Source organism: Pyrus communis, chromosome 17 (genome assembly GCF_041283825.1).
Source record: "Pyrus communis isolate YQ-2024b chromosome 17, ASM4128382v1, whole genome shotgun sequence".
Lineage (NCBI taxonomy): Eukaryota > Viridiplantae > Streptophyta > Magnoliopsida > Rosales > Rosaceae > Pyrus > Pyrus communis.
In genome coordinates this window covers 878858-894647 of record NC_142581.1, presented here as the reverse complement: position 1 = coordinate 894647, position 15790 = coordinate 878858, and the positions used below count along the sequence as shown (strand labels likewise).

The 15790-nt window shown below is 39.5% G+C and overlaps 3 protein-coding genes across 5 annotated transcripts; 1 reads left to right on the top strand and 2 right to left on the bottom strand.

Annotated features, from left to right (window-relative positions):
- The first annotated feature begins 1865 nt into the window (after positions 1-1865).
- Positions 1866-5000, top strand: LOC137708648 (lysine histidine transporter 1-like). Its single transcript, XM_068447769.2, has 8 exons — positions 1866-2038; positions 2354-2547; positions 2811-3194; positions 3415-3808; positions 3910-4015; positions 4239-4330; positions 4459-4527; positions 4634-5000. Exons 1-8 carry the CDS (start codon positions 1997-1999, stop codon positions 4730-4732), a joined length of 1380 nt encoding a protein of 459 aa, XP_068303870.2. The 5' UTR covers positions 1866-1996; the 3' UTR covers positions 4733-5000.
- A 2495-nt stretch (positions 5001-7495) lies between these two features.
- Positions 7496-8613, bottom strand: LOC137708731 (TLC domain-containing protein At5g14285). Its single transcript, XM_068447875.2, has one exon. The coding sequence runs from the start codon at positions 8471-8473 to the stop codon at positions 7685-7687; it is 789 nt and encodes a 262-aa protein (XP_068303976.2). The 5' UTR covers positions 8474-8613; the 3' UTR covers positions 7496-7684.
- A 962-nt stretch (positions 8614-9575) lies between these two features.
- On the bottom strand, positions 9576-14412 carry LOC137749576 (transcription factor GTE8). Of its 3 annotated transcripts, none has more exons than XM_068489693.2 (11): positions 14084-14412; positions 12417-13653; positions 12278-12326; positions 12048-12179; positions 11694-11752; positions 11449-11521; positions 10792-10872; positions 10557-10672; positions 10378-10444; positions 10045-10175; positions 9576-9957 (listed from the first exon to the last, which is right to left on the bottom strand). In XM_068489693.2, the coding sequence occupies exons 2-11, from the start codon at positions 13617-13619 to the stop codon at positions 9664-9666; spliced, it is 2205 nt and encodes a 734-aa protein (XP_068345794.2). In that variant the 5' UTR covers positions 13620-13653; positions 14084-14412; the 3' UTR covers positions 9576-9663. The 3 variants fall into 3 exon arrangements, with proteins under 3 accessions (XP_068345794.2, XP_068345796.2, XP_068345797.2); XM_068489695.2 differs by having other exon boundaries at positions 12417-13762; positions 14084-14404; XM_068489696.2 differs by having other exon boundaries at positions 12417-13648; positions 14084-14394.
- Positions 14413-15790: the final 1378 nt, after the last annotated feature.

Sequence of the window (15790 nt, the reverse complement as noted above, 5' to 3'; positions counted from 1 at the left end):
ATGTATATCCAAATTATCAGCAACCGGAGTTCTTCGTTGACAAGCTCTTCAAAATTCTATTTCATATTAAAAAAAACACGTAAATATTGTTCTTAAGAAAAACCTCTGAACTCAACTGTTATTACGCCCGATTAGGGGACACTCCAAAAAAAAAAGAAAAATACTAGCTAACAATTTTGCCCAGCTTGGCCTTTGCAACTTTTCTTTGAAGATATCATCGTTCCCCAAGTGGCAGGTAGGTCGATTATGTTTATGTATATGAGATAAACATGCAGTCGTAACTATAGGGAGTTTTTTACTTTAAAAAAAGAAAGGAAGAAATAGTATCTGATAGTTAATTTAGGTTCGGCTCTTTCACGGACAACAAAAGGCCTTTAGGCAGTGTACAACTATTCAAGTCAATGGCAGCAAGCAACATTGTGAATATCTGTGACAACTAAGGTTTCCAATTTTTTGTTATCTTGTACAATAAACAAATGAAGCAGCAGTGTGCATCCATACAAACAAAGCAGGCCAGTTTCCCCTTCATATGCACACTATAATCCCTTGTCCCAATGTGACGGAGAAGGACTTATATGAAATGGCGATGTTTTACTTACAGACAGACAAACAATGCATGAGTCATGATTCCCCAAAAACCTTTGAGAATTTACCTTTCGGACTCATTCAAACTCTTCTTGCCCTGTAACTTATGTTTTGTGTTGTTTATCAGTTGACTCATTTTATCACTTTCCTTTTTATAGTGACTTTTTCTAATTTCGTAAATAGTCGCATTATATCATCCATTATCAATTTATCATGTTGTCAGCATTGTCTCACTATACTGATCATAAATAATCAAGATAATCTTGATATGATACAATTGAAGTATCAATCTGCTTCCCTCACTGTAAGAATGACTTACTTACAACCCTCAGACATCTCTATAACATCTTAGATCAATAATACGACATCATGTGATTTAAATTTCTCACATGTGATTAATTTAAAACATTGTCACTTTAACGTATCTCTGTTTCATGCAAATCCGTCTCCCATACTTATGAGTATTTTCGATTTGATACAATAATATTACAATGATTATAGATGCCACATACAACTAAATAAGAGAAACAAGTGCAAGTCATAAATTAACTTGTGCTACAACTAATTAGGGTACACTTGCAACAAAGTAAAAAAACTAAATACATAATATATATATATATATATATATATATAAACAAGTTAGGATGCGGGGACACACATTTTTGACACACATTTAGGGGGGCTCACTCTGTAATATATTTCAATAATCTAACTATCTATCTTTTAGTCATCCCTCAAATATTATGTCTACCAAAATTCCCTTAAATCCGAAGTCATATGACGATTTGATTAAATTTAGTATTTCTTCATAGAATCGTATTTGTCTATTTTTTTTTCACTACAAATTAATGTTTTAATGGTTTTGAATTTGTCTAATTTTACATAAAGATAATCTATAAATGATGAATTGCAATATAGACCATTCGGATCCTTGAAAAAAATTATGAAATAGGAGTAACAAAAACGTGTGTCAAAATATGTATCCTCATATCTTAATCCAATATATATATGTAATCATATATAATCCTGCATCAACTTGTCAATAATGCAGAAGGAACCATTAATATGTTCATAATATAAATATTTAAGGAGGTCATTTTCTTTTCCCACCAAAAAAGACAATTATATCATATAAGATTGTAATTCTATAATTACTTTAAATTAGATATTTAACATTTGGATGAAACTTGGCGTGCAGGCCGAATAAACATATTCCTTAGAAAAAACTAGCAAACAAACATATCAATTTCAAATTAGCTCGAACTATTGTGGGCGAAGTTTCCTGCATCTCACATTCTTGTCACCTCCGACAATAATAAGTTTCATCTTTCCCATTTATGTTTATTTTGCATTCTCAATCTCCTGCAAGATTTGAAGCCAAAGCCTTAGCTACTACTCTCTGCAGCTAGCAATGGGAGATACAACCGACCAAAGTTCTTCTATCCCAAGCAATGTAAGTCTCTCTCTCACTCTCTCTCTCTCTCTCTCTCTCTCTCTCTCTCTCTCTCTCCATAGCTACACACACGCCTAAAGAAGTTGAGGTTTAACCTAAAATTAGTTGGCAATAACGAAGTAACTCAACCCCATATAAGCCTGTGTAAGGTTTTTTAACTTTTCGAGTGGGAAAACTCTCCTTATTGCCAACTGGTTTACCTAACCTATTGGAACATGCTCATAGGTAATTTGACTAGATTTTGATGCATTTGGATTATTTTCTGCTTGTGAATTAATTTTTCTAAGAATTCTGGAATTGTGTACTGAATCGCAGGTGGATGAGAAATGGAACAAGCAATCACAGATTATTGATGAAGATAAGCCACGGAGGCAGAAGGAAATAGATGAGTGGCTCCCAATCACTGGTTCAAGGAATGCAAAATGGTGGTACTCAACTTTCCACAATGTCACCGCCATGGTTGGAGCCGGCGTCTTAAGTCTTCCCTTTGCCATGTCCAATCTCGGATGGTATGTCAACTTTTCTCATTCCCCTTTTAGTCTAGTGCACTTCGAACTAAATACTTTATAATTTTATCTATGCTCACAGAAGTGCTGCAGGAAGCTAAAATATGAGTTTTAAAGTCATTGGCCTTGTTTTTTTTAATGATATTTCAAACTATTATAATCTACGGGAGAGAATTTCAAATTCAGATGCAAGAGTAGGCACACACTGTCTTGGCCAACTAGCCTAACTAACCAATAAGATTTTAATTGCTTGTTTAATTTTTCAGGGGTCCTGGTTGTGTGATTCTTGTACTATCTTGGGTGATCACTCTATTCACTTTATGGCAGATGGTTGAGATGCATGAGATGGTTCCCGGAAAGAGGTTTGATAGGTACCATGAGCTAGGGCAACATGCCTTTGGTGAAAAGCTAGGGCTTTGGATTGTGGTGCCCCAACAGCTCATATGTGAAGTTGGTGTGGACATTGTGTATATGGTCACGGGTGGAAATTCGCTGCAGAAAGTTTACAAGACGGTGAAGAAAGACAAGGATCCGATCAAACTCACCTACTTCATCATGATCTTTGCCTCCTGTCACTTTGTCCTCGCCCATCTCCCCAACTTCAACTCCATCTCCGGCGTTTCGTTAGCTGCAGCAGTCATGTCATTAAGGTACATCATTAATTTAAAAAGTATTTCTTTAGCTGAATTTTCTGTCAAACAGTGTCACGTACGTGGTGAGCAAGTACTTTGGAATGCAAATCAGTATTCTCAACACGAATTTGTCTATCCTCCCATGTTCCGTGCATGTAATTGAGTATACAACAACGAAAGTAGAACTATGGGAAACACGGAGATTCTTAAACTCATTCTCTTTTGATTTTGATTTCAGTTACTCTACTATTGCATGGACTGCTTCCCTCCACAAGGGTGTTCAGCCGGACGTAGCATACGGGTATGCAGCCAGTAGCACTCCAGGAACAGTCTTCAACTTCTTCACTGCCTTGGGGGACGTAGCTTTTGCCTATGCAGGCCACAATGTGGTTTTGGAGATCCAAGCAACAATCCCTTCGACGCCCGAAAAGCCATCGAAGAAGCCTATGTGGAGAGGAGTTGTGTTGGCCTACCTCGTCGTGGCCTTGTGCTACTTTCCGGTGGCTTTCATTGGATATTACACTTTTGGGAACGCGGTGGAGGACAATATCCTCATCTCATTAGAGAAACCTGAGTGGCTCATCATAACTGCAAACATGTTTGTTGTCGTCCATGTCATTGGAAGTTATCAGGTAAATTTGTACTAGAAACTAGAATATTTGATCTTGGTAAATTTCAAATGGATTTTAATCAAATATTCTTGGTTTTGCTGTGTTACCATATTGCAATGCAGCTATATGCAATGCCAGTATTTGACATGATAGAGACCTTGTTGGTGAAGAAACTGCACTTCAGGCCTACCCTAATCCTCCGCTTTGTTTCCCGGAATATCTATGTCGGTAAGTAGTTCAGCTCCTCATCGAGTAGAGTGACCGCCATAACTAGACTCTTTTCTCTCCATGCACACCCTTGTCTATTTATTTATGATCTTTACATTGAACAAATTAAAGGAGTTTAAACAAAAAGGATATACATGGCGTGCAGAAGGGGAAAATGGTGTTACGAATATCGTTTCCCAAACAATATTGAGTATATGCTTTGATCGTGTGTGATTGATTTCAGCCTTCACAATGTTTGTCGCCATTACTTTCCCCTTCTTCGGTGGTCTTCTAGGATTCTTTGGAGGATTTGCATTTTCCCCGACGACATACTTTGTAAGCCCTTGATATCTTTCTTTGCAGTCAAATTTAAGTTTTACTTTTCATTTGTTCAAGCGATAGTGTAGTCTAATCTAAACTATTGATTCACTGATTCACGATCTCCATCTGATTTCATTCTTTAGCTCCCTTGCATTATGTGGCTTGCCATCAAGAAACCGCGCAGGTGGAGCCTTTCTTGGATTATTAACTGGGTACGTGTGCTTGTTCATATTCTATTCTTACATGTTTTTTCGGAGTGCTAATAACATCATCTTTCCATAACCATCTTCATTTCTAAATCGGCTTCCTGAATTGCAGATTTGCATTACACTCGGCGTCATGCTGATGATTCTATCACCTATTGGAGGGTTGAGGAGTATCATAATTCAAGCCAGTACCTACAAATTCTACAACTAAGTAACAAACTTGGCACAAGCATAAGTACTTTGCCCTGAAGTTCAATGCAGTAGATATGGAAATGCAAGCATATGTTACGAATAAGTACCATGAATGAAGACATACGATTCTAGGGCATGTAATTGTAACGAGGTGCCAACGGACTTAACCAGAAGAAAAACTTATGTTGTGTCATCTCGGTGTGTATTTTTGTATTGTATGTCAGTATGTGTATGCATAAACTCAGAACCTTGATTCATTTATATTCAGCACCAATGAAATATAGATATCACTTTGGTGGATTGCATATATTGCTGGACACTGGTGGGAAGAACAATGTTACATTGGTACACGACTCTAGTGGCATCTTGAAATCTAATATATATAAACTTTCAGCCATATAAAACTAAAATCTATCCAAACCTTAAACCCAAAAGCATGCGAAGATACTCGCATTTTTCCGCCATTATGTTATCGAGTCTCTAAATCTTCTGCGATAGGCCTACGCTGTACTTTATTCTGTGCAACTAATAGCCGTGGTTATAACTAGTCAGGTTTTCTTATAGCATTCAATCAACAATGGCATCGTACAATATACACACATCAATTGTACTATCTTCTTTGCCCAAGAATAATTTCCGGCACCAAAGCAACCAAAAAAAACATCAACATCAAGTGAGCTTAAAAAAATCAACTATGGCCGCATGGCTTATTCGTTGGACAAAAATAGCAAACAAAAATTCTTCAATTCCTGCTAGACCCGAAGCCAAAGCCTTATCTGTTCTCTGCAGCAATGGGAGTTGAAGCTCCGACCCTAAAATTCTTCCACCCCCAACAATGTAAGTCTCTCTCTCTCTCTCTCTCTCTCTCTCTCTCTCTCTCTCTCTCTCTCTCTCTCTCTCTCTCTCTCCCTCCTGGATTTTGATTCATTTGGGTGACATACTTTTGGAGGAAATATATGATTGGCTTCCAATTACCTCTTCAAGGAACGCAAAATGGTGTGGTACGTACTCTAAAACTTTCCACGAATGTCAACTCCATGGTTGGAGCTGGTGTCTTAAAGTCTTCCCTTTGCCATGTCCAATCTCGGATCGTACGTTCAGCCCGTGTCCAATCTCGGATGGTACGTTCAGCAAGCACACTGCCTTAACCAACTATACTAAACCTCGGACAGATTTTTAATTGCTTGTTTCATTCATCTCTGGCGTCCTGGATGTGTTGTAAATTGTAATAGCGTTCTCGTAGGTGATCACTTTATTCATGTAATGGAAAATTGTTGAGATACATGAAATGGTTCCTGGAAAGCGGTTCGATAGGTACCAAGAACTAGGGCAACACGCCTTGGCGTAAAGCTTGGCTTCTGAATTGTGGTGCTCAGCAGCACGTATGCAAAGTTGGTGTCGACAGCTCTTGGTAAACTTGGTCATTCAATCGGATTTTTAACAAATCTTGTTGCAATGCAGTTACTTGCAATGCCAGTACTTGACATGATAGAAACCGCGGTGTTGGTAAAGAAACTGCAGTTCCAGCCCACAACTAAGCTTCGCTTCGTTACCAGGAATATATACGTTGGTAAGTTTGATAACGAATTGACCTCCACTCTTGGGACGGCGTTCTGTGATTACTGAATGTATTACATCATTTGAATCGATGTTCTTCGTGTGTTATATTTCAGCGTTCACAATCGTCGTCGGAATGACCTTTCCCTTCTTCGGTGGTCTCATTGGATTCCTCGGAGGATTTGCTTATTCCCACAGCATCACACTATGTAAGTCCTAAGTCCGTCTCTTTATTTGCAGTCAAAATCTAAGTTTAAATCTCACTCACTTAGTCTCCGTTTGATTTCGCTCTTCAAGCTCCCGTGTGTCTTGTGGCTTGCCATCAAGAAACCGTGCAAGTTTAGCCTATCTTGGTTTACAAACTGGGCACATACGTAACTTCTTTCGTTCAATGGTGGTAAAACCAGACCTCCAGAATAATCGGTGTCCTCGATTTCAGATTTGCATTACACTCGGTGTCCTACTGATGATCCTATCGCCTATCGGAGGTTTACGGAATATCATACTTCAGGCCAAGGACTACCACTTCTACATAAAAAAACTTTTGGCACACAAACCAGTAGAGTTCGTGAGGAATAAGTACCATGAAGGACGTATGAAAATCGGGTTTTCCATCCGTGTCTTTATTTGGTAGGGATTCTGGCCTTCGACAGACAACCAAGTACTGGCAAAGTTGAATGTCGACGATCTCACCAAAATGCAGCATGACAGCGAAACAGGGCCCGAAAGTTCAACCATAACGAAAGCAGTTGGGAGGAATAAGAATATTGCTGAAGAAAGAAAGTCACAAAATTTTGGGTTGCTTCAACGCTTCAACCTATTCAATAAGTTTGGTGGTTGGCCTGCTTCAACTAGAAGATAATAGTATCAACTTATTCATTTCATTCCTAATAATTGATGCATACGCAGACGTGGGTTATGTCAGTTAGGCACAACAGTGTGCTTGCCCCTTGTTCAAATCCCTTCTCGTAAGTTAGAGTAGATTAGAACGTCATTTTGTGAAGTGAATTCAAGCAAACCTATGCAGAAACCAGCAAATTGTAACAAACGACAACAAAGTCTTATCTTACTAAATGAGGTCGGCTGTATGAATCTTAAAACACCATAGCGCTCAGCAAATTGTAACAAACATTTGAATGAAAAGACTACGAAACTATGATAAAGAATACATGTTGCAAATAAGCGGCGGCTTTGTAAATCCTAGAACGTCACTAGGCTCAGCAAATTGTAACAAACATTTTAATTAAAGGACTATGAAGCTGTGATTAAGAATACATGTTGCAAATTGTTACATATATAACCACTAATAAGAACAACCCAAATTGTTATTAAGCTTTGAGAAACAGCTCAAATCTTCAATTTCAAATCTCTAATTGGTGAAAAACAAAAACCCCAAAACCTAAAATCTGGGGTTTTATCTGGCTTTCTTTTCCAATTCGCCAGTCCTGGCTCTAAACAATTCGACCCAGAGATTCGAAATCCACAAAATGCTGACAGAAATGGCGGCCATCACTACCACAATCCAGGAACCCCAAACCCACCGCGGAATCAATCCGTCGGCGGCGCCGCTGATGTAAAAGGCCCCCATTCGGTACACGAAATACGGACCCACAAAGCCACGAACAATCGAATACAGAATGTAAAAAGGAGGAGACAAAAGATCATACATTTTAGCTGCAAACTTCAAGTCGCTTCTCCTGGCGTTGGCGAGCGTCCAGACGTTCTGGCACAGGCTGGTGACCTCGGCGAGGATCAGAAGGGAGAGAATGGCGAATGCGCCGTGGGAGGCGACGTAGCGGCAGGTGAGGAAGACGAAGAGCGTGGCGAGGTGGTGGCCGATGAAGAGGACGTCGCTGGGGAAGAAGACGAGGTAGTGGAGGAGATCGGTGAGGAAGTAGGCGACGCTGTAATCGAGGACGGAGTTCTGGAAAAGGGTGTTGGGGGCGGCGAATCCGGTGGCGGGGTCGGAGAGGATGGCGTACGCGGAGAGAACGACGGCAGGGGTGCCATGGGCGAGGGAGATTAGGCAGCTGGAGGCTTCGGGTCGGATCTTAGGGCTCCAAGTTCGGAAGACGATGAAGTAGGCAATGACGTAGACGATGGAGAACATGAGGAAGAAGATGGGGAGGCGTGGGAGTTGGAGAGATGACGACGGCGACAGCGACGGCGATGGCGGGGAGTGGATTGAGTTTTGGGTTTCCATCTGAGATGGAAACGAAATCAAAGGGCTTTGACGAAGATTACGGGAATCGGAGAGAGGGTTTAATTTATAGAGAATTGTGTTGTTTGGGATGGAGAGTTGGACGACGACTGGTGTGGTGTGGGTGTGTGAGTGCGACTCTTGAGACTGACTGACTGCGTCCGAGTTGGACAAAGTTCATAAGAATTTGGTGCGGTGTTGAACCGCTAACTCTATTTTATTGTTTATTTGTACGAAGCGATTTTGTGTTTTGGATGCATTGAAAAATCTCAAAAATATGGACAGTATGTTAAATGTTATTTTATAAGTAATAAGAATTTCGTATTTTGGATTCGTTGAATAATCTCCACAAGAACGGAGGAAAAATTTTTAAAAATTTAGAGTCGAAAGCTATATTTTGTAAATTTAACTCAAATTTTCCTCGGCATATTTAAAAAGTTAGAATCAAGCTAGTGCCCAAATGAGACACCATGGCTATGCCTCTCCAATAGATACAGGCGATGTTAAAGACATATACTTGAATTATATTTTGTAGATCGGATGATGTAGTAATTGATGGTTGAATTTTTTGTTTAAATCATTACAAAATGTATCCAACCATCAAACGGCAGATCATGTGATCCAACCATTAAACGCTAGATCACGTAATCTATCATATTTAAATAGACGGTAATCATTACAGAATGGATCCAACCATCAATCGCCACATCATGTAATCTACAAAATTACCATTCTCCATACTTAAAAAGTCAAATTCGATTTTCTTTGCAATTTTGCATTAGAGATGTTATAACTTGCACCACATCTGTAATCCAATACGTGTAATTTTTGAGTTGTAAATTTTGTCTTTGGAGATAGTTTTAAGTGCGAGGGACGAGCACCGGCCTCATGTGAACGGGAATTCAAATTCGGGTTCAATTTCTCTTACCAATGAGTCTTACATGCACCGCCGTAATCCGATCCAGCGAACGGTAGAATTCCGGTAGAATTCCTCGTTGAAACGGCCACCGGGAAAAAGAAAAAGGTTCTATCTGGCCTTTGGATGGCATCAAAGGACGGACAGTAAAGTACCAAAAAAAGCATCAACGAGAAAAGTACGCAGACATTTCTTCTTTTTTAATCCTCTTTTCATATCAAAATATTCTATTTCGTGCTTCTTTGGTTCGTCCATGAGTACAAAAGCAGCAAACGATTTAATCAATTTCTCCCTCTTCTATATCATTTACAGGACTCGGAGAAGCATTTACCGTACTTGGAGGAACACTAACAGGCTCAGCGTCTTCCTCCTCATCATCGTCTTTCATGTACAAGCCAAGTTGTTCCAACGCGTTACTCCCTCCAAAGTTAAAGCCGCCTAAGCCGTCCTGCGAGTGGTCAGGGCTTGTTTCGTCTACAGAGCTCGGTAGCTGCTCTGCAGGGGCAGTTCTAAGCATCTCCAGATCTTTAAGAAACCGAGAGTTCTCGTTGATTTCAACAGTCTTTTCTATCTGTACACAATGCAAACAATTTCCCAATAAAGATCCACAGATACTCGAGGAGTAGTATGTATGCAACATATGAGGAGGTTTGGCTACCTGCAGCAATGCCTGCCTTGCTGCTTCTCTCTCAAGCTCCCTCTTCCGTTTAGCCTCAGCTGCAGCTTCTGCTTCTGCTCTCCTTCGAGCATCCTCGGCAGCCTTTGCTTCTGCTTGTAACCGTGCTTTCTCTGCTCATATTTTGCAACAAAATACACAAATACATACGAACAGACATTTCAGTTTACTAAACTATAGGAGACGTTTGTGAACATGGTTTGCAATCAAAGGATCGTTGCAAAATTTTATGCCACCAAACCCATACAAAACATGCACACAACAAAGGAATTGATGCAAGCAGAAAAGTAAAACTTTAAGCGTAAAGATCTCCACCTTTCTTCCGTTGCAGTTCAAGTTCCTCCCTCTGGCGCCGCAATTTCTCAGGATCTCCTTTATCACCCTGATCTCAGCCAGATCAAATTGCACCGGATCACATCCAGAGTAGAAAATACTTGTAAAATGGTTTCATACAAACACAGTAAGTACACAAGTAGCGTGACTTTGTAACCCACCTGATTAAGTGTTTTCTCTCGTGCTCTTAAAATGGTATCAGCAAAACGATTCTTCAATAGAGCAGCCCTGTACTGCTTCTCGGGGGAGACTGGCCTCTCTTGGGGAGCACTGTCTCCTACATTTTTTTTAAGCGATAAAACTATGAGATGCTACCACAAAACCAACAGCACAGCTACTATTTTTTTTTTTTTTTGACTTTTTTTTCTTTTAAATGAGATTAACTCTTCAGCTTACCATGCTGGCAACAATCTGACTCAACAGGACTTGGCTTCTGCTGGGAACTTTGTTCAACTTGATCCAACCCACTATCAGACTCTGTAAGATCCCATGGATTTGAAAATTTAATCATCAAGTAATTCAAAATCCATAAATACAATCACACCTCAGAGAAGTCTAAACCATGTCACTAGTAGAGTACAACCAAGATGGTTACTAACATGATTGAGAGTCCCAAACGGACTAAATTCAATCCCCATCATTAAGCTGAATATTGTAATAGATGATCGAACGGCAGCATATAAGAGATCATGTTTATTATAGATATAAAAAAAAAAAACCATGTTTATTATAAATAATAGATGATCAGATGTCTCTTTAAAATTAGATGAACAGATGTTATGCATCTGCAACACAAAACATGATACGCTCTTCCAAACACGCCTCTATTTAAGCAGGAAGGTACTTCCTCTCTATTCATGATCCTGTTTTAATTAGATTTCTTGCCCAAGACATTGTCAAAAGATTTCCTATTATCTTCTATAACTACATATTATACTTTCGACCCACCCTGTGTTTCTCCTTTATGGACTGGAAACTGTATACCAAAAATACTTCATGCAACACCCAAGAGAATGAAAACAGGAATGTGATTTTATTAAAATAATTACTCACGATTTCCTTCGAGGGGATTATCAATTGTTGTCTTTACATCTAAATGAGCTCCAGAACTCACAGTTTCTGGTACCTGAAGAAGAATTAAGTATGATGTCAGGTCCGTCAGTCAAACCACTACCCAGTACCCATACATTATTGTACCACACAAACTCAATAGCTCACAAACCATCCATCATGAGAGGTGCAGAAAAATTGATTTGATGTATTTAACATAAAATTTCAGACAGCTTATGCTCATTTACCAGACTTGCGGCCTTCACATCATCACATTCACTCTCAGAAGAACTGCTAGAATCCGAATCTGTAAAACATACACAAGATACAAAATTATTTAGTGTTTGTGAAACTCAGGAAAAAAAATCACAACTCTTTTGCAAGCATGCACAGTCTTTATTTAATTATTTATTTGTTGGCCTCAAGTTAAGTCAAAACTTGAACACTAAATAATTTAGTGCATGAATTGGAGAAACAAAATATTTGCTCCAACAAGCCCTACTCTATTTTATTTTTTTTCCTCTCCATATAATTAAAAGTAAAAAATTATACAATTTAATGCATGAAATTGGAGAAATAAAAAGTTGACAAACTCAACTTACCACTGGAGCTGCTTGAGCTGATGGCTTTACTACTTTTATGGCCAGTATCCATTTCTATCTCCACAGGAGGATAGCTTGAGACAGGAGGCTCATTTCCACCAATATCAACATCTTCATCAGCCGGATCATTCCCTACAAATGCATATAGTGAAAGGGGGAACCAAGTGTTTCAAACATTCTAAAACTCAAGTCGGCACTTATATATGCAAGTAGATAAAGAAGAATATGACCTTTACATGGTTGCATGGATGAAATGCTCAACCCTGATTCATTGACAAGCTGCAATATAGTGACAACAATGTATGTTTCAGGCATATATTAATCTACTTTGATTCCAGGAACAGGAAAAAGGTGAGGTCGAGCTAATACCTCTATTGAACAAGGTTCAGCCCTTGCATGGTTCTTTCGTTTCTCTTGCAAATACTCATTTAAAAGCCTCCGTAAGGTGAACAAAGTATCATCACTTAGAACATCGATATCAATCTCAATCTCATCCTCTCCAGAGTCCTTTCCATTTGAACTGTGCTCCTTCAAGAAATCAATGATGTGTAACGGCATCTCTCCAAGCAAAGACTCCAATTCTCTGCTCAGATTGAGCTTCTCCTCTGTTGTCATTACTCGCTTAGGAGGCTCAGACTTGACTTCATTGTGCACTGACGTGATAGTCCTCTTTTTTGAGGGGGGCAATGGTTTAGGAGTTTCCATGCCTTCGCGAGGACCAGATTTAGTTGGCGGTGGTTGGGAATCAGCCTTGGGCAGTTTTTTCTCAATGGTTTTCCACCTGACTTCAAAAAATTTACTAAGAGTATCAGCCATGGCATAGACCTTATTTTGTGGTGGATTGTAGGTCATGGCATTGGTGAAGGTCATCCTTACGTCAGCAGCAAACTCCAACGGGGATGAATAAGATCCCGAAGCTATCTTGCTCTTTATTGTACCCAAGTCCATTGGATGTTTGATAACAGTGAAATAATCTGGAATGTTCAACTTCACCACATCAACAGGTTCTTTGAAAAGCCAACTGGATTGATGGGCCATCAACCGTTTCAATAGTGCCTCGCATTGTTTCATAAGAATCGCACTAGCAGTGCTAGAGTCAAACCTCCCAGAAGCTTCCGGATTCCGTGTCTGTGCTTTTGGAGCCCCAAGATTCAGTCTTTTCCCCGACACAGAAGTCAATGTTGACGACTTTCTAAAACTATCGACATGCGGCCCATTCTGGCCATTGCTGATGATATCACTGGAAGAGGACACTGCAACACCATTGGTTTTATGCATTTCAACTTTTTTCTGAAGTATTCGTATCTGTTCAAGTTCCATTCTCAACCTATGTATCAAATCCTTCCTCTCTAATGACACCATGCTTGACAAGGGAAGAATTTGTATGGGCACATGAAAACTGTCGCGGTTACTAGAATTCAAACTAATACTTTTCCTCGTTGGAGCACTTGAATCCTCCGAGCCAGTAACTTCTGCGTCGATTCTTCCTGAGCTACCCGAGCATTCACCAGCCTGCTCAAATGCACCGCCATAGTACCCTCCCCTTCCCGGGTTCTTGTTCTTCTTGGCCATCACCAAATATCCCAAACAATCTCCTAGCACTATTCTTTATACCAGAACAGTGATTTTCCAGTTAAACAAAATGGGGTCCGTTAGGTTGCTTAGGAAGGAGCAATAATTCAAGTTCGTCTCCAATTTAACCGCCAAAATGATTACTTTTCGATACAAGAAAACACATACAAATAACACAACTTAGCAGAGCTTCATTTTAAATTACCTTCAAAAAAAAAAAAAAAAAAAAAAAAAAGAAGATAAATCCGAAGACGAAGAAGAAGAAGCATTCATCAAAAAGTTTACAACTGTAACATTAATCCTTGGGTAAGTTCCAGAGCTCAATTTTTACATCTAGAAGTGAAAATTCGACAAAATTGAATAGAAACCCTAAAAACTTGAACAGCAACTAATTCGACAAAATTGAACTAGATAAAGCACAAATTCCCAAGAAAGAAAGTTATCCAAAACCCTGGAAGAAATACCTGTAGCTATCGCTGAGCTGCCCACTAGAGTTCCAGAGCTCTCTTGCGATCAAACAAGAAATCTTCTGCGCGATCACAAATCGAGGTCGAGAACTTCAGAGCAACGAGACCGAGAAACTGCGAGGGGTGGAGCGTGCAGAGTGAGGTAAAACCCTAGAGAGCCCGAATTGAACAGTGACCAGATCGCGAACCGTACAAGCCAGAGGCGACGAAGAAGAAGACGAGCTTGAAGAATGCAAGGTTTCTTTCTTTCCCGCAGAGCAAAGCGCACGAGTTAAGAAAATAATCGGACCGAAAAAGAAAAGTTACAGAGAGAATATCGACTGCCCTGACTGTTAAGTCTTCTGATTTAATTATCGATTAAAACAGGTGTCGCCGTGTCGACCCTTGGATGAAACCTATTATTCAGAAAATTTGGGATTTCAGCCGTTAGATCTGATTAAGCGGGGTTTTATTATAGCAAAATTATGTTTTAAATTACTCTACTCACTATAATCTATGGAAATAGGAAATATTGTACTTATTACTGATTGGTAAATGCAGGTACTTTTTTTTTTTTTCTTTTTTGGGTTTGACAAGATGATTAATTCGATAGAAAGTTACAAGCCAATACAAAGGAAGTCAAAATAATCCAAACACATTGGGGGAACAGATAGATAAAAGCCCAGCCCAATTAAATAAACAATAAACAGAAACCTAAATCCCTAATTTCCAACTGCAGAAAGCAGCGTCTGCCGCTGTCACCGCCACAAAAGTCTTGCCAGCAGCTACTGAAGCAGCAACACTGGAGAAAATGACTGAGTGGTGAAAACGAACAAGACATTGTAGCACAAAAGCACCAAACCCGCAACAAGAAGCACACCACATCCAAATTTCTTCACCAATGACCATAACCAAAAGATAGTCACCATATCCAAATCACATTCACGAATCCCTGCAAATATATAGAAACACAGTAGCACATGAGTATAAGGTGAGGCTAAGGAGTATGTAAAATACCCTTACTTTGGCCGAAGCCGCCATACACTTGGTCTCGATGGAAATCTGGTAAGCTATTTGGGGAGGGGACAGGGAGGGAAGGAAATAAATCTGGTAACCATATTCTGCTTGGAGTTTGCAGATGAGAGCAAATGATGGGGTGGGGATGGTTATGGGGAAGGGAGGCAGAAGGGAAAAGTGAGGAGAGATTAAGTCTTGGGTTTGGAAAAGAACATCCAGAGGAGAATGAGGAGTGGAGAGGAACGAGATGAAGTTTAAAAGCGAGACAAACTCACGGGAAAAATTTCAAACAAAACTCAAGGAAACTGAGAAAATTTTTAGGGAAAATTGAAAAAGAGAGAAGAGGATAAGGAGAAAGGGAAATAGGAGAACAAGGAACTTAGACAATGACAGTCACCGGCACCCAAGCTAAAGACTAGGACCGGTGGCAAAGGAATTTGCAAGGTTGGGAAACCTGATAGAGTCTTATGTGTTTTCTGCTGGCCCTACACTCGATCTTAGCTGATCTTTTACTACATAGCCTGGTAAACGCGGTTACTTAATAAGCTTATCTCACGGAAACTTTATGCTACTATTTTTGTAATTTTATTCAATGATTTAAATTATTTTTATTTTAGTATATTGTTCATACATTATTTTTGTAAAAAATTAGATAAATATAAAATTGTTAAGACATCCAATTACACTGAAAAAATAGACGAATACCTT

Excerpts from the sequence above, each read along its gene's own strand:
- LOC137708648 (XM_068447769.2), top strand. The coding sequence starts at position 1,997 with ATGGGAGATACAACCGACCAAAGTTCTTCTATCCCAAGCAAT. Across the intron at positions 3,809-3,909 it reads ATGTCATTGGAAGTTATCAG|CTATATGCAATGCCAGTATT; the intron begins GTAAATTTGTAC and ends ATTGCAATGCAG. Across the intron at positions 4,016-4,238 it reads TTCCCGGAATATCTATGTCG|CCTTCACAATGTTTGTCGCC; the intron begins GTAAGTAGTTCA and ends GATTGATTTCAG.
- LOC137708731 (XM_068447875.2), bottom strand. The coding sequence starts at position 8,473 with ATGGAAACCCAAAACTCAATCCACTCCCCGCCATCGCCGTCGCTGTCG.
- LOC137749576 (XM_068489693.2), bottom strand. The coding sequence starts at position 13,619 with ATGGCCAAGAAGAACAAGAACCCGGGAAGGGGAGGGTACTATGGCGGT. Across the intron at positions 10,873-11,448 it reads TAATCCCCTCGAAGGAAATC|AGTCTGATAGTGGGTTGGAT; the intron begins GTGAGTAATTAT and ends GGGATCTTACAG. Across the intron at positions 9,958-10,044 it reads CAAGGCAGGCATTGCTGCAG|ATAGAAAAGACTGTTGAAAT; the intron begins GTAGCCAAACCT and ends CATTGTGTACAG.